The following is a 24,318-nucleotide window of genomic DNA, read 5'->3' on the forward strand; positions in this document are numbered from 1 at the left end:
TATTTGGGTAAAATAAGTTTTTTTTCTGTTGCACGTAGTTTTCAGTTTTGGGTGGAGGGAATCATAGGTGCATTAATCCAAAGGGAAAGTACTGAGAAAGAAAGAGTACTGAGCATGGGTGAGAAAGCACAGGTTCGGTTACAGGTATCTTTCTTAAAGAACACAAGCCTTTTTATCAGATGTGATGGAAATACAGGGACATACAGGTTCAAGGATGCTTGTCAAAGGCTAAGACTTCTTAAGACTCTACTTGTACTACTTTAGTCTTCTAACCACTGTAACATGTTTATCACTACATGTGATCATTTACACCCATGCATACTCTGATGACAGGAGCTCCCATGCACAGTGACCCCTGCTCACCAGTAAGTGACATCCACACACCACAGCCAGGGAGCTGTTTGGTGTTGTCAGTGCCCCCACACAGTATAAAATGGAGGATATAACATATTGGTGTCTTGTGTGTCAGCGATCCCCAACCTTTTTGGCCTTGCAGACCGGATTCATGTTAAACAGTATTTCCCAGAGCGGTCGTCAATGTGTGGCTGATGAACGCGAGAAAATAAAACATACAAACTTATATGCATAGCGGGCCTGGCGCATTAGAATTACCTGACATGATAATTATTTTAAGTATGACTACTGATACTGCCTGTTAAATGAAGTTTATTTTTTTGAGTTGACCGTTTTGAGCAGACTGTTCAGAAAAAAAGTGCAGCCCGGGAACAAATGGCCCACTGACCGGTAGCGGTCCGCTGGTTGGGGTTGGTTTATTATTGGTTTATTATGAGTTTGTCTTGTTTTGTTGTTGTTTTGGAGGAACAGTTGTCAGTCTATTCTTGCATTCACCCATAAGCTGGATGCCAACCGCCCGAGAACTGGAAGGAGAAGGCCTACACTCCGCTACAACAACAGCAACACCGCATAGCGCTCATACGTCATCACAACAGGAAGTAAGTGAGCAGCAGCGCTGTCGGTGTGAACAGGCTGGAGGAGAAGGTGAGTGGACAGTGCTGCTGCCCACACCGGTTCCCTTTCTCCCAGCGCCCATGGACGACGCCCACGAACAATACAGCCCCACTAGGAACAAATAACTCAGACGGGAAAGGCTTTCCCGCCGGTTCTCATCTCGGTGGACCGGGCGCCGTACAATGGAACGAGCGATGGAACAGCTCAACGTACAGCTCAGCCGGCTAACCCGCTCCCTCCGCCGGGCCAGGACCGTGGAACTGCCAGAAGGTAACCGCATAGAACCCTTCCGCGGCCACATGACTGACAGCCACGCCGTGGTTTCATTCAGCTGGAGCAGCTTGTCTCATCATACTGTCCTTGACAGTCATGTAACGTTAGGCCATATCTCGTGTATGCTAGCTCTCTCTCTCTCTTTCGCTTATGTATATTGTTCAATTCAGCGTCAAGCCGCCTCATATATGAATTAGTCCAAACGTTGAAGATTGTGTATTTATACTGAACGGATATTCTGTTGAGTCCACTCGAGTTCCGAACGTCACTTGGTGTTGATGTGTTGAAACAGGAAGGGAGCAAGTTGCCTTTCCTTTGAAATAAAGTTTGTATAAAAAACCCAACGAGCCAAATCCAGGTCTAAAGTTTTGAAACAAATGTGAACCTAAACATTCTGTTGTTGAACATTGAAAAATACAACAATATATTCAAAATAAAAATAAGTGCACTGGTCACGTCACTGGTCACAAACATGACTTGCTCTTGTCCATCTTGAGAGCTTCAGCAAGATTCTATTGTATCTGCACCACGAGTGGGCTGTCGAGTGGACTACAGTAGGCTCTAAAGAGCTGTTTTAACATCAGATGTGCACATATGGAACTTAGGTGCCAGCATATTGGCTTGTGCACAGTTTGCAATACTGGCGCTGCACATCATCATTATTGCTTGGGTCACATAATTAAGAATTACCTCAGACATTTAGGACCCAATTGTTTTTATACAAACTTTATTTATGATTTGTTATGTCAAAACAGTTTTCTATGAAATGCTATTTCTCTTTCCACAGATAATGAGACTGCAGTGTACACACTTATGCCGATGGTCATGGCTGACCAGCACAGGTGAGCCTCAGGGCAGACAGGGATGCACGAGTAGATATCAAGGCTCCATTAAGAATGCGTGTATTGTGAAATGATTCTGCTTTAGCAGGTTGTCTTTCTTCATTACAACTTGTGTTGTTTTTTACTTGTTCCATCCTCTCTCTAAAAGGTCAGTGTCTGAGTTGCTCCTCAACTCCAAGTTTGATGTAAACTATGCCTTTGGACGGGTGAAGAGAAGTCTACTACACATCGCTGCCAAGTAAGAGTTTGTTGACTCTTTAAGGGTGAGCGTACCCTTGGATTTTTAAAGCTAATCCAGCAAGAAGCTAAAATGAGAGTTACATATGTAACTACGGTTGTATGAATCCTGGATGACCGCCAGAGGCAGTGCTTAACACTGGATTATCTCGCTCTTCCGCGGGTCAAGATTTTATACCAACAAAGTCACCTGTACAAGTTACCTGTACCTCGGATGATCACCGTCGTCTCTAAATTCAGGAGACATCCTGAGATCAGTCCTAGGGAATCTTACCGCGAGTTCACTCCTGGTAGAGTGTCCCTTCACTCTGAATGGCTGCAAGCGCAAAATGAATCGATATAACAAAACAACGAGCCTCTCCTCCTGTAGAAGCGAGATAACTATTGCATGCGTTCTTGGTCATTACCATATTCGGATGACTTGCACTGATTAGAGTCAGCCAGGGTTGCCTTTGAATGAAATGAAATATATCCATTAGTAACAGTTAGTATTGGTTTTGTTTTGCTCCCACGGTCGGCCGCGCATGTGTGACGTAACGTGATTTTGTTTGTCGATGGCACTGCCTTCGCGAGCGACTGGTTGACCTCTTGGGCACCCGTGGTCTAGGCAATGGCCTCCACTACCCATTGGGACAGGCGCTGCTTTTATTTTTTATTGCAGTTTTTCAGGGGGATGGGAGAGGGCGCCCCCCTGTTATAATGGTAGGGGAAACACTGCCATGTCTTCCTGTTTAGTTTAGATGTTTAATTTGGAGATGCCGGGCATATTGTCTGCCCAAAGAATTATTTTTGTTGCCTTGCTGCCAAATTAAAAAATTCTGTGTTTCTCCTACCATTATAATGGCGGGGCGGCCCCCCTTTGAGCCAGGGTTCATTCAGTGATTGAAACTGAAAGTTTTTCAGTACCGACATTGAACACTCCGAGCGAGCTGTGCTGTAAACACAGAAGCTTTCCTTGGCATGAAACGGCAAATAATCAAACCAGTGCATGTCGTCATCTAGTCTATTTTTGTTTCATGCAATATAGTCCGTACAGGCTCGCGCACACCCACAAACCAGACAGTCGCACTGCTGCCGCTGTTTCTTTTTTATTTTATTTTTTTACATTTGAATATTAATTTTCACATTCAAATATAGAATATTCCTTGACAGCCCTAGCCCCACCCCTTTAAAAAGTGTGGAATAAATAAATAATTTGAATATTTTTTTTCCACGCACAGCGATTCCACTGCAACACACACGCCGCGCACACGTACCAGCGGACACATTTCAGTCTCTACATGGTCGCGTTTACAACTCTCCTTTGTGCTCGGCGTCGCTCACGGCGGAGTTCTGCCCCAATGGGCACTTCCACCAGCCCGTAGAGAGCGTCCCACGGTTGTCTCCAACAAGTCAGGTTTTGACCTACCTTGGCTGTCAGATGGAAAATACTCCCCATGGCTGTACAAGACTGATCTTAAGTAAGTAAATAGGTTCCAATAATTAGTAAATACAAAACATTACATAGAGAATGAAAAAGGGATTCAGGAAGGACAGACACATTGTGTCTGAGCATCACAACTGGCCTGTCTATCATGATTTGATAAGAGGCACATGTATAGACATTTTGGGGGGCGGGTGTTTAAACCAAAACATAAGGGCACCCATCGGCAATATATAATATGTTTGCGTGGGAGCTGAACCATCTGCCCGACTCTACTACCCCCTCCCGCTCCCCCTGAAGTCACAAACACTGGGCTTGGGCTTGTTTTTCAAGAAGGCTACAACTTAATTCCATTGTGCATCTGTGTGTTGCGTAATGACAACGCATTATCCTTGGACCTTTTCAATGTCTGAACCTACCAATCCGATGGAATCAATTGCTTGTAAAGTGTTTTTCAATTATGTCTTGGATCTGATGGGATTGGCCGGCAAACCTCATCCCGCCTGTGTTGCCTTGTGTTCCTTCTGTACAGCTGTGGATCAGTGGAGTGTCTGCTTCTACTGCTGAAAAGAGGAGCCAACCCAAACTACCAGGACATCTCAGGCTGCACCCCTCTGCACCTGGCTGCAAGGAACGGGTACGGGCCTCATATTACACTCAATTCTGTTTCACATGTGTGTTGAGTTCAGTTTTTATTCGAAGTGCTGTGACACGGTGCTTTTGTTTGATTTAAACATGTTTTGGTTGCTTTTATAAAGGAAATCATTTTTATTTCTTTGAGAATTGATCACTGTCAACTGTAAAAGCGTGCAAAGTTTCAGTGGCTCAGATGGGACAGAATGTACATACAACCGATGCCAGGGTTCTTCACCAGTCAAAGCTGGATGGGAGAGGGGCAAAAAGAAAGCCATTGCTGAAACATGCTGTCATGAAATATCGCCGAGCCGGAGACTTCAACGTCAATTGTAAGACGGTTCTACAAGAAGAACTACAGAAAGATTTCACAGACTCCTGATGGCTAAAAAAAGGATCAAAAAATTTGCCCAAAAAAGCCTAACTAAAGTGCCATCGTAAGGGCTGACTGACTAGTGCTGACTAGTCCGGGTAAAGTCGTTAGGTGTGTTTTAATTTGCGGTGCGCTTACTATGTTTGTTAGACTTCCAGATGTTATATGCATGTTGCAGTTCCAACATCTTAATAACTTGCAGCCAGTTTCTTCTCTCATGTCCAGTAAATACCAGCTGATCGTCATTGGACCTAAGAGAAAGTTGTGGCTGTTACATGTGTGAAAATGAGTGAGTGTGAGATAACACTGCTACTTAACACTTGCCTCCACTGTTGCCACAGGCAGAAGAAGTGCATGGGCAAACTACTGGAATATAATGCTGATGTCAACATCTGCAATAATGAGGGACTGACTGCTGTAAGTTGACTTGAACGACCTCGCTGTCATTAATGTTTTTAATCATTTTGCGTCATTGTGAATTCACATGTTGTCGCGTGGTCTCTGTGACCGTGGATGTTTGAGTCCTGTAGTCAGGAGAGTGATTGTGCACGTGAACCTCTGCTGCAGATCCATTGGTTGGCAGTGAATGGGAGGACGGAGCTCCTCTACGATCTGGTCCAGCATGTGTCCAACGTGGACGTGGAGGACGCCATGGGACAGACTGCTCTACATGTAGCCTGTCAGAACGGACACAAAACCGTGAGTCAATTTCTTATTCAAATGAATTTATTTTGTATAGCCTGAAATCATAAATGCCGAGTTGTCCTCAGAGGACTCTGCAGTCTGTACAAACACGAAACCCTCACTTCAGCACAGTGAAAACCTTTAACGGGAAGAGAAAATCACCTTAGGGAGAACGACAGAGGAGGATCCCTCTATCACATGGTTGTCAAACTCATTTTAGTTAAGGGCCACATACCGCCCACTTCCAGACCAGTAAAATCATAGCATAATAACGACAATATCTCTCTATGTTTCATCATTGACCCAATGGATGATAAACCCAATTTTGTATAATAAACTAGAAACATAAAGACCATGAAATTCAGACATCAGCCCACCGTTTATCAGCCTGCGCTCTCCTCTACATATTCTCTGGCTTATTAGGAGAGGTCATAGACCTGAGGGGACTAAACAGTGTCCCGGTGTGTTGCCATTGCACATGTGGAGCACAGCAGACGCCTTTGCCTTCTGTCTCTGGATTTATTTATTTTTTCACAATTATCCACCGATCTCTGAGCATGGGGGAGTTCATGGGGGGCACAAACAGACACGTTGTTCAAATACCATTAGGAGCGGTGTGGCTTCTCAGGGCTTCTGTTTGGGTTTCTAGCCAAACACTGCATTTCAAAAGTAAGAAAAACAAGTTTGCTATTTCTATTTGCTTGATACTTTTGCAGTTATGTCTCAACGTAATCGTGAAAAGTAAGAGGTTGCCCTCTTGAGCTGTTTCCAAGCTGCTTGCACTGAGTGTGGTTGACAATACTTTCTGTATTCTTTTACCCCAGTACAATATGTTAAGAGTGAAGATATTGTGTCCACTTAGACGGTGCTTTGTCTTCTGGACAGTGGAGCTGACATCAACCGGCCCAACGTCTCTGGAGCCACGCCTCTTTACTTTGCCTGCAGGTGATCTTATTGTGATGTTGTAGATTTGTAGTGTTCTCTCAACCTCTCTGAAGGCATCGGGCATCATTAATTTGCATGTCGTTTTTTTGGTCGTTATACTCTCAAAGAGAAAGCTAGTTTTAGTGGTAAAAGCAACATCCCCTTTTAGGCACCAGATGGCTAGTTTCCCACATCAATACCCATCAATCACGTTGTTTTCGATTTGAAAAGAAACACTACAGTGTAAAACAACATAAAGGCTACAAAGTCTATATATAACAGGCAAATTCGAATACTCTTTTTTAATTTTTTTTTGCAAATAAACATCAGTGTTGCCAATGCCATCAATTGTGTTATTGCAAACATATTTGCAGGCATGCTTTTGTGTTCCTTTAAGACACGCATATAAAAGCCTTCACAATTATGCATGTACATTTCTGCAACTGTAAGACTCATGTAAAAGTACCAAAGTAACCCAGAACACTACGGAGTCAAAAGTTATAAAATACCCATTGGAGCCATTACTGTGTCATTCTGTAGCCATGGCCAAAGAGACACAGCACAGATCCTGCTTTCTCGAGGTGCCAAGTACCTCTCTGACAAGAATGGAATCACTCCTCTGGATCTCTGTGTGCAGGTGAGGATCTTTATAGTTTTTCCTCTTAGTGTTGCTTGTCTCATGTGGTTACTGTCCCACCTGATGTGTGTTCAGGGTGGATATGGGGAGACCTGCGAGATCCTCATACAGCACCACGGTAGACTTTTCCAGTCCCTCATCCAAATGACACAAAATGATGATCTGAAAGAAAACATGGTACGACTGGTTTATCTCTGCATTCATTGATCAGCTCTGTGTATCCGCTTCTATTGATGTGTGTGTATGTGTATGTGTGTGTAGCTCAGGCAGGTTCTTGAGCATGTCTCTCAGCAGAGTGACAGTCATTTCCTCAGGATCTTGACCAGTCTTGCTGAAGTGGCTACCACTAATGGACACAAGCTTCTCAGGTATCATTTCACATATTTGCTTTCTTTTCCTTATTTCATTTTATACATGATCTTTTTTTCTGATTCATATTTTTATGAATAGCAATCACTGGGTGTTTCTGGAGTTCTTTATTTTTCATTGAGGTTCACATACAGAGAAATATCCATATGGCTGGGTCCCCAAAGAGGGCGTAGTAGTTGGATTCAGGAGTTCCTCAAAGTGTTCCTTCCACCGCCCAATAACTTCCTCAGTTGCAGTCAACAGGGTAGGGTCCCATCCCTACTTTACACAGCTTGGATGGTTCCCCGTTTCCCCCTCCTGAGGTGCCGGATGGTCTTCCAGAAGCACGCCCCCCCTGGTTCAGATCAGGGAGGCCATTCCTTGCAATCACGCCTCTCCAGTTCTCTCCATCGTCGCCCATGTGCACGTTGAAGTCTGCCAGTAGGACTATGGTGTCCCCTACCGAAGCCCCATGCAGGACTCCATTCAGGGTCTCCAAAAAGGCAGAATACTCCGAGCTGCTGTTTGGTGCATATGCACAGAAACACACTGAAACAAACAGTCGATCCAACTGATAACGCTCCCCCTCTCGCACAAGCTCCGGCTCCTTCCCCCCCAGAGAGGTTACGTTCCACGTCCCCAAAGCCCGCATTTGCCGACCAGGTCTGTTCCGTCTAGAGACCCCCACTGTCACTGCCACCCTTGTAGGGTCATCGCAATGAGGGAATACATCCGGAGAGAAGTAGCCTTCTATACAATCAGGCAGTGGAGTTGCCCGTTGGAGATAGTGCAGGTTCAGAAGAGCTGTGTTTAACATTGTGAACATTCTCCCTCTTTTGCTCTTTGTCCACCCTAAGCCTGTCTAGCAGTTATGAAGCTCAAATGAAGAGTCTACTGAGAATCATTCGTATTTTCTGCCATGTGTTCCGCCTGGGGCCTTCATCATCTAACAACGGCAACGACATGGGCTACAATGGAAACAAGACGCCTCGCAGCCAGGTCTTTAAGGTAAGCTGTGTCTTACAATCCGCTGCTGCTGTATTCTTAACCACTGCTCCAACGCCTACCGGTGTCGCCAGACCTCAGGTGTGCCCCGGAAATTTCCCCTTTATCCATCGCAAAGAATGTTCTAGACTGCTTGAATGAGTGTATGCTCTATGTTATTGGCACAGGTGTGAGATTAAACCAACCGAGAATAACCTGTTCAATTGAACTGTATGTCTAAACAAATGCACATTACTGTGACAATTTGATATATAAATCATGTCAATGCTTAATTCTGGGATGTTTCACCGGACGCACATTCCAAGGCCAAAATTTCGCTTATCGCTAATCAGATGAACTGTTATTTTTGTATTAAGCATTCTACTTACTCCATGAATACAATGGATTATTCCTAAATCAAGGGTAACAACAATTGAGAATCAAATATAATAAACTTAAAATACAATGGGTGCCAAAAATGTTGAAGACAACAAGAATAAGGTTATTATCACTTAGACCAATGTATTTATCTATGTTGGCGAAGAGGAAATCCCATAGAAAAGTTTGTTAGTAAGAAAACGAACATGTTTGTTTTGGCCCTGTAGAAAGTCCTGCTCACTACATCTATTCACTCGTCTTTAGTGACCATTGTCATAAGTGACTATGAATACAAATGACCCCTTTTGACGTAACCCACGGCCTTGTGAGCCTCTAGCTGAACACTTGGATATCTGCTGCTTCTACGCCTGTTTGTGTAGCCTTTGAAAATGTGTATTGAAAGCCAGACTATAGTAACTGTGTGTTAGTTGCTGTGTTCATGGGAAGACAGTCTGCAACACGTCATAACTTGGTATCTTGATCATACTGACTTGACCTATGTCCTCTGAACTTAAACAGCAAAAATAAGAATTGAATCCATTGGTTGCAGATGTGTGCGAGACAGATGGAGGTGGAGACGGTACAAAAAGATGAATGTTCCTGGACAGGTTCTCCTGTCTTTGATGTGAGCCATGGACACTTTTATCATTTGCAGTTCACTCTGCAATCTCGTAATCATATTACTATTGTCATGGTAGCTGGGCGTTTACACTTAATCTCCCTCTGATTGAACATCTGAATGATTATTTACTCTGATATTTAATGTTCCAAATTCAAAATGATTATCACTGTGGTATTTTGCTGGGTAATTTAGGGTTGGGCAATACGGATCAAATTGTCTTTCTTGCTACTTTTATCATTGCAGTACATTGTATCATATTGTTATCTACTATACAGTATGTTCTAAAAGTGTATGCAATTCTGTGAATCTGCGTCAAGATGTGGATTTCTACGGAGATGTTACTGTTGACCATTTTGAATTCAAATTTTTTTACTATCTCTAAAAACACAATTTGATTCACATCTATTGTATTTCTGTGGATACAAAAGCTTTGATTTGATATATAATATTAAAGTAGAGTAAAAACTTCATGCTGGTGCAAATGACAAGGTATCTTTGTGTATTTGTTCAGTTAATTGGTCTGAAGTCTGCTAAAGCAGTGGTTCTCAACTGGTCTGGCTGTGGGACCCTCCATCACAACGTAGTGACAAGAGTGTAAATGAGTTGAGGTACACTGAGAATGGTAAAAATATCACAGAATAATTATATATATATATTAGTGCTGTCAGTTAATTATTATTAACAACGTTAACGCAAACCCATTTTAACGGCGTCAATTTTTTTCTCGCGAGATTAACGTTTGTTGTTTTTAGCTTTACATGTTGTGACCCAGCTGCTTGATCCTGTTTGAGGAACAGTCCTACACATTTCACTCACAAAACATGTAGAAAAAAAGAAGAACAAATTGAGCACCCCTCCTTCATCTTGTAGTAAAAACTCCCACCAGCACAACAGCATACCAACATATGATCGTATATAAAATCGATTTACATCAACATGTAAATCGATTTTTTCAGGTAAATAATTACCTAGTACATAGTACATGCACATGCAAACCCTAACCCACCTGAAATGTGCATTTTATTTTGTGCCGCCCTGTTTGGCAATGTTGTTTTTCAATAAATAAAACATTTGCATAAAGCAAGCCAATCCACTTTTCCATGTTAATAAGAGCATTAAAATGAAAAAAATAGAAAAAATAAATAAATGAAGGGACTTTTAGAATAGATACAAAGTTGCAATTAATTGTGATTGATTTTGAGTTAACTATGATATAAATGTGATTTAAATATTTTATTCATTTGACAGCACTAATATATATATTTTTTAAATCAATTTCTTTTGGCCCAGGATAAAACTGCCCCACTGAAATCGGGCTCCACGACCCACCAGTTGAGAAACACTCTGCTAAAGCCTCCTGTGAAGCTCCTCTTGTAGTGTTTCCGTGGAGGACCTCCTTTGTTGGCCCTTTGACTATGTGGTTCTCACTTCCTGTCTGTGTCTCTACAGCCATTGGAGCTGTTGTGGCACTCTCTGGATGAATGGCTGGTGCTCATCTCCACAGAGCTGGAGAGGAACAGGAAGAACCCGTCTTCCTCCTCCCCCAGCAGTGAGATAGCCTCTTTGCTTCTCAAGCAACGGGAGGGGGACCATTCTGGCTCCAAGCCAAAGCTGCACTCCTTGCTAGACCCCGAAGCCGGCGTGGAAACGGAGGTGTATGCCGATGGGGAGGACGTCATCTCCATGACAGCCAGTCGGCTCAGTGCTGTGATTCAGGCCTTTTATATGTGCTGCTCCTGTCAGATGCCACAAGGGTCTGTGCTCATTCTTCAGCTGTAAATCAAATCAGTTCACTGCATATGACCTCTGGCTCACACTGCTGTTCCAACCATGTCAGCTACAATTACTACTGCTACTTCTTCGGACATTATTAGGGTCCTCCCTACGACTAGTCGTAGAGGAACCTATTGTATTTGTAGGAATTATTATGATTTTTCTTCTGTATGTTTTTTGGGGGCTTTATCCTATACCAAAAGTTGTTCAGTTTGTTGCGCTTATCAAGAAATTCAATATTTTTGGGGTCTCGCATTTGTGTAAAAAGAATAGTCTTCTATAAAGCTTGTTCATATCTCATTGTTTTTAGAAGATATGGACCAATTAACTTCAAGGGGTATGTAAAGACCCATAACTTCCAAATGACTTTGCCTGCCCGCACCAAATTTGTCGAGATTGCATTCCTAAACATCCTAATTATTTTATAATATTTGTTTCTCATGTGTCATGACCCCCGTCCCCTGTAGACATCCATAAGATAATTTTGAATCCTAGTCATAGCGCCTCCTAGTGCCAACAGAAAGTTACATATTTTTTTACTTTGCACCCTGCTCCTCGCAGATTTATCAGATCCCTCTCAAATGTTGCCAGAAAAGACCTAAGACCATGATAATGTTAAACATAAAGTTTGCAAAGCGTCTTTTCCGGCTCACGGACGCTTTGTCTGGCGGATGCAGGTATTTTTGCCGGCGTTTAGCCATCCGACCACTGCCTCAACTTGCGTGTCTACATTGTTCTGTACTACTACTACTACTGCGACTTTTTACATGCCCTGCTACTACTTTCCAGAGACCACCAGTTAAAGTAAAGTATTAGTTTATTTCCGACAGTGTAAAACCCCATAACTGCTCCTTCTTCTGCACACCATATACATTTAGACTATTCTTTTTGATCTTTTGGAATTTTAAAACACAGGCTGTTTTTCAGATGATGTGGCTTCTGAATCACTGCCCCCAAGCGCTTAAACGCCCTTTCTTACCTCACCCAGAATGACATCCCCTCGCTTCATTGAGTTTGTCTGCAAGCATGGCGAGGTGCTCAAGTGTTTTGTAACCAGGTGAGTCCTTGTGGCCCTCGCCCATTCTTCCACCTCTCTCTACTTTTTCCTCTTTGTTCTCTCACATGCTCCTGTTCTTCCTGCCCTCCTCGCTTTCAGGAACCCAAAGATCATCTTTAACCACTTCCATTTCCTACTGGAGTGTCCAGAGTTGATGTCACGCTTTATGCACATTATCAAGGCCCAGGTAAGTTGGGGTGATTTTTTTCAGTAAAGGGACTGAATGTGGAACGCACGCCTGAGAGCTAAATCCAGTGTGGCATAAAATGTGGTCTGAAGTAACCAAAAGGGTATGCTTTAAGAATGTGAATTATATCTTCACATTTATGTGGATTTGAATTTTTCTTTTAGTTTGAATGGTTGGCTACAACTGCGACACAGTAAAATATGAACCAGGGGCATTTTATTGCAGAGCTATGGCAAACTGTAAGTAGTCACCGAGCCACCGGGGGTCGACGGTGGCGCATGGAGCAGAGAGGGTGCGCCGGGAACCACAAGGTTGGCGGTTCGACCCCCGGCTGCTCCATGTCCCATGTCGAGGTGTCCCTGAGCAAGACACCTAAACCCTGATTGCTCCCCAGGCAAAAATGTGGGTTAATAAAAAAATCCAATGTAAGTCACTTTGGATAAAAGTGTCAGCTAAATGACCTGTAACCGATCCAGGTATGACAATGGTGCGGAGAGAGTCATCAATGTAGATGTAGGGTAATATAGCAGTCAACAAAATATACTCCCCCCTCCCCCCCTCCGTCTCTCCCCCCTCCTTCCATTCATGCAATTACCCACCTGCTTTGTGAATTATTTTGGTGTTCATATGAAAAATGCTGACACATCGTTTGGAGGGCTGAAAGAACCAAGTGTGAAAAACCTAATATTGGAAATATAAATGCAGTTGTGATCTCATAATCTAAAGTAATAGTTTATAGTAGTAGTTTTAAGTAATTAATTTAGAAATTCAGTAATCTACTTGGTGTCTACGTCAGCCTGCTACTTTTTTTTATTAACTTTTGATTTATAAAATTTGACAAGGTTTAGGAAAATAGTCCACATGCTTTCCTGTGGCATACGGTCACTTTTCAAATAGCCCCAAATCGCTGAAAGGAAATTCTTCGAAGCAGTACAAAATGCAACGATAATAATAATAATAGTCAATCTTGAAAATGAAAGGAAGATGTAATATGCATTATTGAATGTGAAACTTCCACCGAAAGTCCACTGCCATTTATTAGCTCCAAACTAAGTAAAATACACACAATTTAACCGCATACTGTTTATGTTTGTGCCTTCCTGTACTTCACAGCAAGTCACTTTGATAGTCCTGTCTTCACTTCAGGATCATTTCACAATGTTCCAGCCATGGCAATAACACTTGTCTTGAATTATATGTATATGGTGTCATCAACTTGAAGTGCCGCTTCCTTACCTTTCTGTATTCATAATGAGCTGCAGCAGTGGAGCCTCATTCCCCTTGAATTATAGCTCGCCTCGGAGGAGGCCCTTGCTTTAATTAGCGACTTTTACCTGGTGAATTCGATTTTGTCTCTCAGCTGGGCCCAGTGGCAACGCCTTTTGCTCTCTTTCCCTATTCTCCCTCCAACGCTTAGGGAACAAAGGCATATTTTATGCAAATCTATATTACGGATAAGTATTTCAGACTGCATTATTAGGTTCCAAAGCCATTAGTTCTGAGAGTAGAAAACCCAAGAAAGTGGTAATTGGTTTAAAAAAGGTCTGTGAGTGTGGGATGAAGCTTAGTTTCCTCTGTCAGCCCTTCAAGGATCGCTGTGAGTGGTTCTATGAGCACCTGCTGGCTGGGCAGCCAGATTCCGACATGGTTCATCGTCCGGTCAACGAGAACGACATCCTGCTCATCCACAGAGGTACATGAACACAGGAAGTGCGTGGGCCTGTGTGAGTATCACACCACAATCCCTTCAAAGACTGGCTTTTCAAATGCACAAACACAATTCTTCCACAGATGCATTCGTCGCTCCTGGCTGACAGCATAGCACTGTTTGCTAAAGGAAATACATGTCATATGTTGCTAATTTCTGTGTAAAAGAAATGTGTCACACTGGTCCATATCCCCTTAATGCCATATCTTTGATCTCACTAACAGATACCATATTCAGGAGTAGCTGTGAGATGGTTTCCAAGTCCAGCAATGAGAAACTAAAACAGGGCATTGCTGTTCGCTTCCATGGAGAGGAGGGAATGGTGGGTCTCTATACTCCTGAGTTGTTAGGAATAAATGGTCTGTTTGAGTTGTAAGCTCATGGCGCAGCAGCACTTGTGTACAATGAAAGCCACGGCAGTGAGCCGTGTTGAATGTGTATGTTACAGGGCCAGGGGGTGGTTCGGGAGTGGTTTGACATCCTGTCCAATGAGATAATCAACCCTGACTATGCTCTGTTCACTCAGTCAGCTGATGGTACGGGCCTTTTACTTACTTTAGCATTTAACTAGCAGAACTTCATCATGTGGAACAATGGTGTGTTGATATGTCTGTGATCTACAGGTACAACTTTCCAACCTAACAGCAACTCCTCGGTGAATCCAGATCATCTAAACTACTTTCAGTTTGCGGGTCACATTCTGGGTTTGGCGCTGTACCACCGACAGCTGGTCAACATCTACTTCACCCGCTCCTTCTACAAACACATTCTGGGTAAGAGTTGTGTGTTGGTTGATAATGATATCACTAATAATATATAGGATCATTCGCGTCCACCCCTTAAAATTAAAATATTCAGCAATGCAAAAGAACTCATCTGAGACCAACTGGAATGCACACGTGATGTCATGCAACATTGACTAATAACACAGCGACACGCGACTGTAGGAGAACCATGTCAGAAATGATGGAATGTATCACCAGGCATCCCGGTGAACTACCAAGACGTGTCGTCCATTGATCCGGAGTACGCCAAGAACCTGCAGTGGATACTGGACAACGATATCAGTGATCTGGGTCTGGAGCTCACCTTCTCCGTAGAGACTGACGTGTTCGGGGCCATGGAGGAAGTGCCGCTCAAACCCGGAGGGACCAGCATCCTGGTCACCCAGGACAACAAGGTCAGAGGCATAAGGTCTCGCTGTGTCAACATAACGCGACAATTATTGTGATTGGTGAAAGGGCAGGTTCACGCTTTATTTGACGTGTTCCTTGAATAGTTTCTTAATGCACTGTCCTCCTAAAAAAAACTATACCGGTAGTTTATTTCTAATTCAAGGTAAAGCTGAGTCGAACCCATTAGAACAGTCTTCCTCATATTGGAGCGACAGTTGTTTTTTAGCGTGTGAATTAATTCAATTAAAAACATTAGATTCCGCTTAACAAAATTGTCAATGTTACAACCAGAAAAAATGAATACCAGGTTGGCAAACCGCAGCTCTAAGTTTCTTCTGAGCATTTGACAAATTTGGGCACATTTGTTCTGGAGGTATTCTTTCTCTTTTAATGTTCCAGGGAATGTAGTTTGCTTCTCAGTCCGACTTCATATTTACCCGGCATGAATATCAATTGTCTATCAATCAATCAATTCAATCAAAATGAAGTTATCAATTAACTATTCTTTTTTTAAAGATTCCAGCCAGACAGATGGAATAATTCTGTCTCTTTCTGCGTGCGTGCGTGCGTGCGTGTGTGTCCTCACAGGCCGAATATGTCCAGCTGGTGACTGAGCTGAGGATGACACGAGCCATCCAGCCTCAGATAAACGGCTTCCTGCAAGGATTCCACACCTTTATCCTTCCCTCACTCATCCAGCTTTTTGACGAATACGAATTGGTTAGTTGTCCTCCTCCAATCTCCTCGTCTTCTCATCCATTATGTGCTGCTGCTACTCCCATCACACTGTAATCTGCTGCTTTCAGCGCTGTATGTGCATCTAGAGTTTAAAGGATAAGGATATTGTCAAAACAATAGTCAAACCCCCCCACACACACACACACACACACACACACACACTAGCTGTGGAAGTGTCTCAGGAGTGTAGCTACCAGTAATGCTGCTGGAGGCTTCACTTCACTATTGTTCCAAGTATAAATGCATGCTTTTCTATTCTCATCGGGTCTGTGCATGTGCAACTTGCAATGTGGCTCACACATCAGCTAAGACCTGAAAAAAAGTTGGATTCAATGTTATTAATTAAGACTTTTTTCAACATGTCGAATATGGTGGAGTGACATTTCACACGTTAACTGCGTGTTATTTCCCTGATTCACTTAGTACTCGACAGCACCTCTCTCTCTCTTTATTAACTCTATACCTGGCTTGACCATCCCTGCATTGTCTCTGAGCTGAGGAGTAGCCATCTTTGCATAATGTGCTCATAATGAAAGCACAGAGAAGCTCAAACTACAACCTGCACAAAGCATTGCTCCGCTATATCTTCATATCAATGCTCTGAAATTCAAATCAGGAACAAATAAAAGACGGGCATTCATGACAATATTTAGTGTGTCTGACCCACAATAAACACCGTTTCTTAGTCAATTTCATTACAAAAGTTCCGTGCTTCTCCTCTATTTCAGGCACAGCTTTCCTGGTCTCTGATAAGCTCACATATATATAGTATATATATATATGTATATATAGTCCATTATATTTATGGAACTATAAACAAACCAAACTGAGCAGATATTCGAACTTACCTAACCAAATGGAACAAAAGAAGACCAAACGACCTAACTGAAAAAACAGTTCAACAAAATGGACTCGTCTAAAGTGACGACCTATGGTGGGACCAGTACGATGCAGTGAGCTCTGTGCTGCCCCCCCTTCTCTCCTCGGCAGCACAGCACCGCCTTTTGGAAGCTGCCCAGAAACCAGGAGAGCCGGCCTGCCTCAGTGTTTAGTGGCCATGGGGGGAGGTGATCGAGCTGCACTTAAAGAGAAACCTTCTTTCCTAAGTGGCTGGCAACTAAACACAAACTATGTCTCAATTCGGTGGGCTGCATGCTTGTAGGACCCAGCCCAGGTCTACAGCGAAGGCTACAAGGCCTACAAGATTGCAGCCCACTGAATCAACCGCATAGGCTGAACCGAGCGGCCTCTGAAATGAGACAGTCTGGACTACGGGGGGACTTCCTGCTTGCGTCATCAGCTTTACCTCCACTGCTCCCGTTGCCTAGCAACCTGCTGCGCTTGACAGTGAAGGCCTTAAAATCCCCAAAACCTAAAGTACAGATATATAAGGTAATCATCGTATTTGATTTAATTTAGGAAGATTTGCTTCACCTTCCATTGATATATGCCTGATTTATTTCAGGCTGATAGAAGAACATTACTATTTTAAATTCAAATTAAGTAGGCCATCTACTTTCAGCTAGAAGTTTGCTGCAGAATCAATACTGCAGCAAACAAATTTATTAACTTGTATTTTTTATTTTTTCTTGCATAGTGACCGTAAGATATTACAGAATATGTCCAAGCTACAGTAGCTGAATGTCCTCACACACATCGTTCTCCTTCAGCTTGATGCATCGTCCTCTTGGCTCCATGAAACCCAACAAACTGTAAAGTTAGTTTATAATCACACCACTAAACAAATGAAGCAAAGCAAGTTGTGTTTCCTAGGATTTATTCAACATTTGTAACGTTACTGACTTAGAAAGTGATATTTCAGCTTCTTAACTTTTAGCACTCACTTTGAGCCCTTTCTGTTCATAATATGAAGTACAAACTATCTATAAAAATGTCAACCTCAATGGGATGTTACAAAACAAAACATGTGGAAGTTTAGTCATTAAAGTGACTCTTCACTAATTACTACAAGCAGACGTGTGTTAACATCACAGCGTTTCCCGGTAATTGAGCTGCTCGTTGTGTATGTTAAAAAACATCAAAAACACAACTCTGTCAGGGAGGTGCACAACATTTATGTTCATGTTATTTATCTTATGACACTCAGTCAGTCATAAATAAGTCATAACGCAGAGGTGGAAATTTGGGTGGATAACTAAAAAAAACTGTTGTGTGTGCAGGAGCTCCTGCTGTCAGGGATGCCAGAAATCGACGTGCAGGATTGGTGCAGGAACACCGAGTACACCAGTGGCTATGACCCTCAGGAGGCGGTCATCCAGGTGGGACTCCTCCAGAACCACACATTCATGACTCACTAGCATCATCCATTATGTTCACCTCGTCATCCAAACCACGGGCGTTTACCAAGTCATGCTGCGAATTGTAAATGTCAGAAAGGGAAGTTATCACAAGTGCTGATGCAAATAGGGATGCGATATGTCTATTTTCAGTAGAGATTATATTCCCAGTCTGACAGCAGGTAAGACATCTGGTCGCCTGCTTTCTTTAGTCTTTTCCAAATGGAATTAATCTTTACCACTACGTGTTTCCACACATATTACTTATAGAGAAAGCGTTGCATATTTAAAGGTCACCCATTTTCCAAAATGCACCTTTTCATGCCTCTCTAATGAAACCCACGTCAGAAAAGAACCTCCTCCCTCTCGGGAGATGGAGGGTGAAAGAAAGAGCCAACTGGAAGTAGGGTCTGTTGTTGTTGACATTTGGTGCCGTGTGTCCTATGGGTTCACTGGTGAAACAGTCGGACCATCCTCAGCTTGACAGGAAAACAATTGCCAAGCCTACTCCAAGGTTTTCATCTTCGGAGCAGGAATATATAGTTTGTAATAACCAACTATATATATATATATATATATCTACCTGCTGGTAAGATAAACATGCTAAAACAGGGGGGGCTCTGGGCAAAACCCAAGTGCTGGTAGTCAACCCCGGATGTAGACCATCATCTTTGGCACCAGAAGATTTCAAACACACTAAGTGAAAGAGCACAGACTCTGTCGTTCTAAGGTAGCACATTATTGCATTATTTTTTGAGCAGTGTATTTCGTGAGCATAGAACATGTTCAGTCAGTCATCTGCTATAACCTTTATCCTCAAAGGGTTGTGGAGTCCATCACAGCTAACACAGTGCTATAGACTGGGTACGTCCTGACACCGAGACAACCATTCACTCTCCCATTCACACACCAACTGGCATTTTTAGAGTCTAACCTACATCATGTCTTTGGACCCGGGTACAAGTACACAGAAAGATGCTGAGTGGGTTTGAACTCAGGACCTGTGAGGCAATAATGCTAACCACCCCCCCACCCCCCCAGTTGTGTTCAGTGATCAAATCTTACTTACAGTGAAACTACCCTGTTGAAAATAACAAATATCTTGAAATTATGATAATGATGTTGAAAAACACTTAACTGTCCAGAAAAAGTCAACAGTACAAGGACATATACTAGGCACAGTGAGATTCATGTCACTTGGAAACATCTGCTTCCTGGACAAAGCAAACCAGCTCTCTGATTGTGTTATCTGTCATCTAACATGATCCATTTGTTCTGCAGTGGTTCTGGGAAGTGGTGAAAAGTCTGTCCCAGGAGGAACGGGTTCTTCTACTCCAGTTTGTCACTGGAAGGTTTGTCGGTCTGATTTTGTACTAAGGATCTTGAAGTATACAAAAATTGTCCATAAATGAGTAATGAAGTCTCCCTCAGTTCCAGGGTTCCACATGGTGGCTTTGCCTACTTGATGGGGGGCAGTGGTTTACAGAAGTTCACCGTTGCTGCAGTACCATACACCTCCAACCTACTGCCTACCTCTAGTACCTGGTAATGATCATTTCTCTGTCCGGCTCTTTTTATCTCATTATTATTATTACATTTCAAAAAGGAACTTCTTTCATAGAACTGCTAAAATCCTCATGAAAAAAAGATTAATTTCAAGTAGATATTCTTTATATATTTACCAGTACTGGGTAACAATTAAAATATTTAATAGTACTGGGTAAAAATTAAAATGTTTAATTGCAATATATCAAATTTATCAAACCCAAGGCCCGCAGGCCAAATCCAGCCCGCCGAGGGGTCTGGTGCGGATGACTTTGCCATTGTGAGAATTACAGAAAGACATAAATTGCATTTCTATAAAAGTAGCTGCTATTCCTAGAAAGTCCACTGGGGGGTCGTTCACCAATGCAATGCCGGTAGATTACCTGCCATTGAAGTCACGTCAGGTCACCACGCATGCGTGGTTGCTTCTGACAGACGATACTCGTGTTTTTTTTTAATCTGTGTATCGATTTGTTTTGCGTACCCGGTATACAGCGCTGTTGTTCTGTTCGGTTACCGCTACTGCTCGTAATTATTATTATTCAGGTGAACTGCCCGAGCGGAAGGGAGGGTAGATCGCCATGACTTTGGATTGAAGAGTTGATTGAAAAGTAGCTTGCGAGCCGAAGAGTGTAGGGACCCCTGCGTTAGACCTTTCCAACCACGGCGATACTCCAGGCAGCAGTGACCTACTTGTAAATTACTGTGTCCCCCCGTCGACCGGACCATCCGCGAGGCACCCCCCTCCCGGACCACCCGCAACAACCCCCTATGATTTTCATGGTCTCGCCCACTTGAGACTTAAGTAGTATCTGGCCCAAACCTAAAATAAGTTTGACACCCCTGCTTTACATATTAGAAGCTTCTTGTAAATCTCCACTTAAACTTAATTCAATAAAAAAAAAAAACTAACCACTGCCAGGAGGCATTAACGTTTCTCTCTATCTCTATAGTTATAAAAAGTTAATCTCCAAGATCATAACATTAAAACAGGCAAGTTGGCATTTACTTTTTTTTTTTTTCCTGGAGCGGATGCCATCATTACCTGTTTCTTTTATCGGGGAGGAGCATCAACAAGCTATTGATCGATCAATAATCTACACTCAGTAGCAAATGTCCCTGTTAGAGTGAAGTGGCCCAGCAGTAAGTCCGGTCTTTTGCTGTCAAAAGCTTTCCAAGAAAACTGGATCACATCCTATTTTTCACAAAGGTACCTGGAAAACTTGTGTGGTTGTTGTGTTCGCAGCAAGTCTCCGTGCTCAAAGAATGTAATCTTCTATGAGACTCAACATAATGAAAAATGCAACCGCTCGCAAGGACAACCTAGAAAAGAGAAGATAAATGACCTGCCTGCAAGTCATTCAGAATGTCCCTTAAGAATATGGAAGTATATGAGTACAGACGTTTATTCATTTGTCTAATCGATCCAGTAATTACCTCTAAAAGCAGTGTTAATCCAGGAGATAGAGAGGCAGAAGCAAGTAGAATATAGTTTCTTTGTACTCGGCCTGGAGTTCTCAGAAGTTCTCACAGTTTGACTATTGAGATCAAATAAATAGAGAGACATACAAACCCAATACAAGTCACAATACACAGCTTTACAAATCTTACGAAACACTAGAGGGCAGTATGTCTTTTCAGTATCGTTGGGATTGGGTAGGGGAGTCCTTGTACGCTGATGGCAGCTTGAAAACAGGGAGAGTTCTCTTTCTGCTAGAATGAGCAACAGGTACTTCATATCGCAGCAGCTCTTTCTCCTGTGGACAGCGAGGAGTCATCCCTACTCTTCCAGCTCCATGAGTCGTCATGACCGCAACAGCTGATTGGGTTTTCTTTCCCTTCTCCACAGTATCAACATGCTGAAACTCCCAGAATATCCAAGCCAGGAGGTCCTGAGAGACCGGCTGCTGGTGGCGCTGCATTGTGGGAGCTATGGTTACACCATGGCGTAGTATCAGTCCCTGCTGTTGTGAGAGTTTGCAGACCCATGCAACACTCCCTCCTCCACTCACGCACTTCATGTAGCCATTCGCTGCTTTTGCTGGACAAAAAAGGGAAATCCACAACACAATGACTGGAGACCCCAGGTTCTGAGTCTTCATACCTGTGTGGCAACTTCTACTCCTTAGATTGACGTGATATCTGGTCATGTATGCAAAAAATAATTGAATATCTTCTCATTTGAAATTGAATTAAAAGAAAAAAAACGCATTTACCATGTACCACCCAAAGCGCTTTTACATGTCATCAATTCAGTTAGTTCTGTATAGCGCTGTCTAACCAAACTTTAGCCAGACATACTGTATAGTCACTGTACTATATGACAAAAGTTTGTGTACAACTTTAGATGCAAGTGATGCAAGAGGGATGATCATGTCATCTCAAAGCATAGCCCTTTGGCTGCAGGGATGTGGAGCTGGGGTTCTGTATGTATGTATGTAACAATAACATATCTAGCACAAAGCGGGTCAATCATTTATGTTCTTGTATTAAAATGTAACACCATTGGAACTATAAAGCCTTAACCTAGGGTATTAGACCGAGATCAAAAGACCTTGATGTAGGCAGTTATCTTTGGCACCACAAGATTGTAAAGATTGAAGCAACACCTTGATAATCAGATGACCCACAACATGTACCTCTGTGTGAAAGCGAACAGACTTTGTGACGTCTACTACTGACTAAGGTGAAACGTTATTGCAGTCAGAAATAATTTCACATGACGTTCTCAAACAAGACCAAAGTGGTCGATTAGACCAGAGTATTCAACCAAGAATGGGCCCACTGTTTGAAGTTCATTCTCCCCTCGGCCACTTCTGCACCAATATGTTGCATCTTCAAAGAACATGACCATTATTAAAAACAGTAACGTGAAACTCCACTAAAGAAACAGCGTACCTGCTCACATCCAAAATGAAGGCACATAAAATAAACCTGAGAGCCCAATATGATCCGAATACTAACGCACAAAATACACTGCCCAACAATGAGGTCAACAGAGATGGGTAATTTAGCTTAAACAAGTGGTATTAGACCCTGCACACACATTTCTCTGACAATAAATATTCATTATTTGAATTGAAAATCCTTGCCATTTGTATATTATAAAACTAAATAGAACTGGCTGAGTTGTATTAGAATACCCCTGATATAGATATTTGACCATCAAATGACAGTAATGATATTGATAGAAAACACAATTTAAAAGAATACCAAATAATGCCCACTGGCTATCAGGAGAAAAATATATTTTTAAATTTTTACCAAAATGAATGCACAATTTAGAATGGACACAGAATATACATTTATATGGATTTCTTAGCAAAAATCGTCTTTCATTTTGAATGTACTGTATTTTAACTTGACTCATCCCACTGTGAAGGAGCGTGTGTTTGGCAATGCTCTAGGTGTTTGATGGATTGTATGGCTGACGTTTTGTATACATAGCTGTAAGACCATGGCCATCCCTGTTTTTATTTTTGTATTTTGCTGTCTGATCTACTTTCTCCTGGTTATTAGACTTTCACGAGGAGCAATACAATATGTCTTTGTGTTGGCTCGCAGTGCCAAAAGACCAAATCTGAATACCTTAGAGAAATTAAAATGAAAATAACCTATTCTTCTAGAGCAGGGGTCTTCAACGTTTTTCAGGCCAAGGTCCCCCAGACTGATGGCGAGATGCAGCAGTGACCCCCTGTTCTCCATCTTTTATCTTTTATCCGCCCTCTTTAGACATGAGCATGAATGGATCTGATTGGCTGGTGCCTGGCTGGTGCCTGTGATGTCCTATCAGCTTGAGAGCTGCTGTGGGACTGAAAGACAACGTCTCCATTTATTTATCCGTTTCTACAATATGTTGGATTCATGTTAATGTGTATTTAAAGACAATAAATACAATTCTGATTCTCAAGACATAAATTTCGTGGAAAGAAAATTGGTTGACATTTTTTTTTTAAATAATAAAAAATTTGCGACCCCCTACAGTACCTCCGCGGACCCTGTTCCGCACCGAACCCTGAAGACCTCTGTTCTAGAGAGAAAAACCATGGCATGACGTTTTCCTTCTATCCATTTACAAAAGGGATTTTACACATTGACTCAATATTTCATACTATCCATTGGTGTTGTTTTGAGGACGTTGCCTGAAATGCTTTTGTAAACTGCTCTTAAAGTTGATTAAACATGGGTATTTATATATTTTGGTAAATATATACAGTCAATTTGTGCTTTGTTGTGGACAATTCTGGTGATTTGGTAATGTTCCTGTGGTCTGCAGTGGAAAACATGGCTCATGTTTGTGCAGGAATAAAGAAGGAGCCATTGGGAGTGAAGAGAAGATAGAAGGAGAAGATGTGCAGCCCTCAGGTGTGTTTGCTATTGGATCTGCATGTCCATACATCTGTTTTGCAATGGCATTGTAGGCTACATCCAGATTTGTAGCCCACAGTGCACATCCATGTCCATTCTTGAGAGTGTACGGAGACCTACTCATTTTTTAACCACACCCTCGA

General features: G+C 42.4%; 1 protein-coding gene across 5 annotated transcripts; it reads left to right on the forward strand.

The window, feature by feature from the left end:
- The first annotated feature begins 856 nt into the window (after positions 1 to 856).
- hace1 (HECT domain and ankyrin repeat containing E3 ubiquitin protein ligase 1) lies at positions 857 to 24,002 on the forward strand. 5 transcript variants are annotated; one of them, XM_040164845.2, is made up of 25 exons: positions 857 to 1,239; positions 2,030 to 2,084; positions 2,233 to 2,322; positions 4,277 to 4,381; positions 5,092 to 5,167; positions 5,318 to 5,449; positions 6,297 to 6,379; positions 6,899 to 6,995; positions 7,071 to 7,172; positions 7,257 to 7,363; positions 8,201 to 8,351; positions 9,256 to 9,330; positions 10,777 to 11,081; positions 12,089 to 12,157; positions 12,257 to 12,344; positions 13,926 to 14,037; positions 14,277 to 14,374; positions 14,501 to 14,588; positions 14,676 to 14,825; positions 15,036 to 15,232; positions 15,816 to 15,947; positions 18,146 to 18,244; positions 19,544 to 19,614; positions 19,694 to 19,807; positions 21,657 to 24,002. In XM_040164845.2, exons 1-25 carry the CDS (start codon positions 1,152 to 1,154, stop codon positions 21,757 to 21,759), a joined length of 2,787 nt encoding a protein of 928 aa, XP_040020779.1. In that variant the 5' UTR covers positions 857 to 1,151; the 3' UTR covers positions 21,760 to 24,002. The 5 variants fall into 5 exon arrangements, with proteins under 5 accessions (XP_040020779.1, XP_040020781.1, XP_040020780.1 ...); XM_078095321.1 differs by having other exon boundaries at positions 975 to 1,239; positions 2,233 to 2,347; XM_040164847.2 differs by lacking the exon at positions 2,233 to 2,322 and having other exon boundaries at positions 927 to 1,239.
- The last annotated feature ends 316 nt before the right edge of the window (positions 24,003 to 24,318 follow it).

This window comes from Gasterosteus aculeatus, chromosome 20 (assembly GCF_964276395.1).
Source record: "Gasterosteus aculeatus chromosome 20, fGasAcu3.hap1.1, whole genome shotgun sequence".
In the NCBI taxonomy this organism is placed as follows: Eukaryota; Metazoa; Chordata; class Actinopteri; order Perciformes; family Gasterosteidae; genus Gasterosteus; species Gasterosteus aculeatus.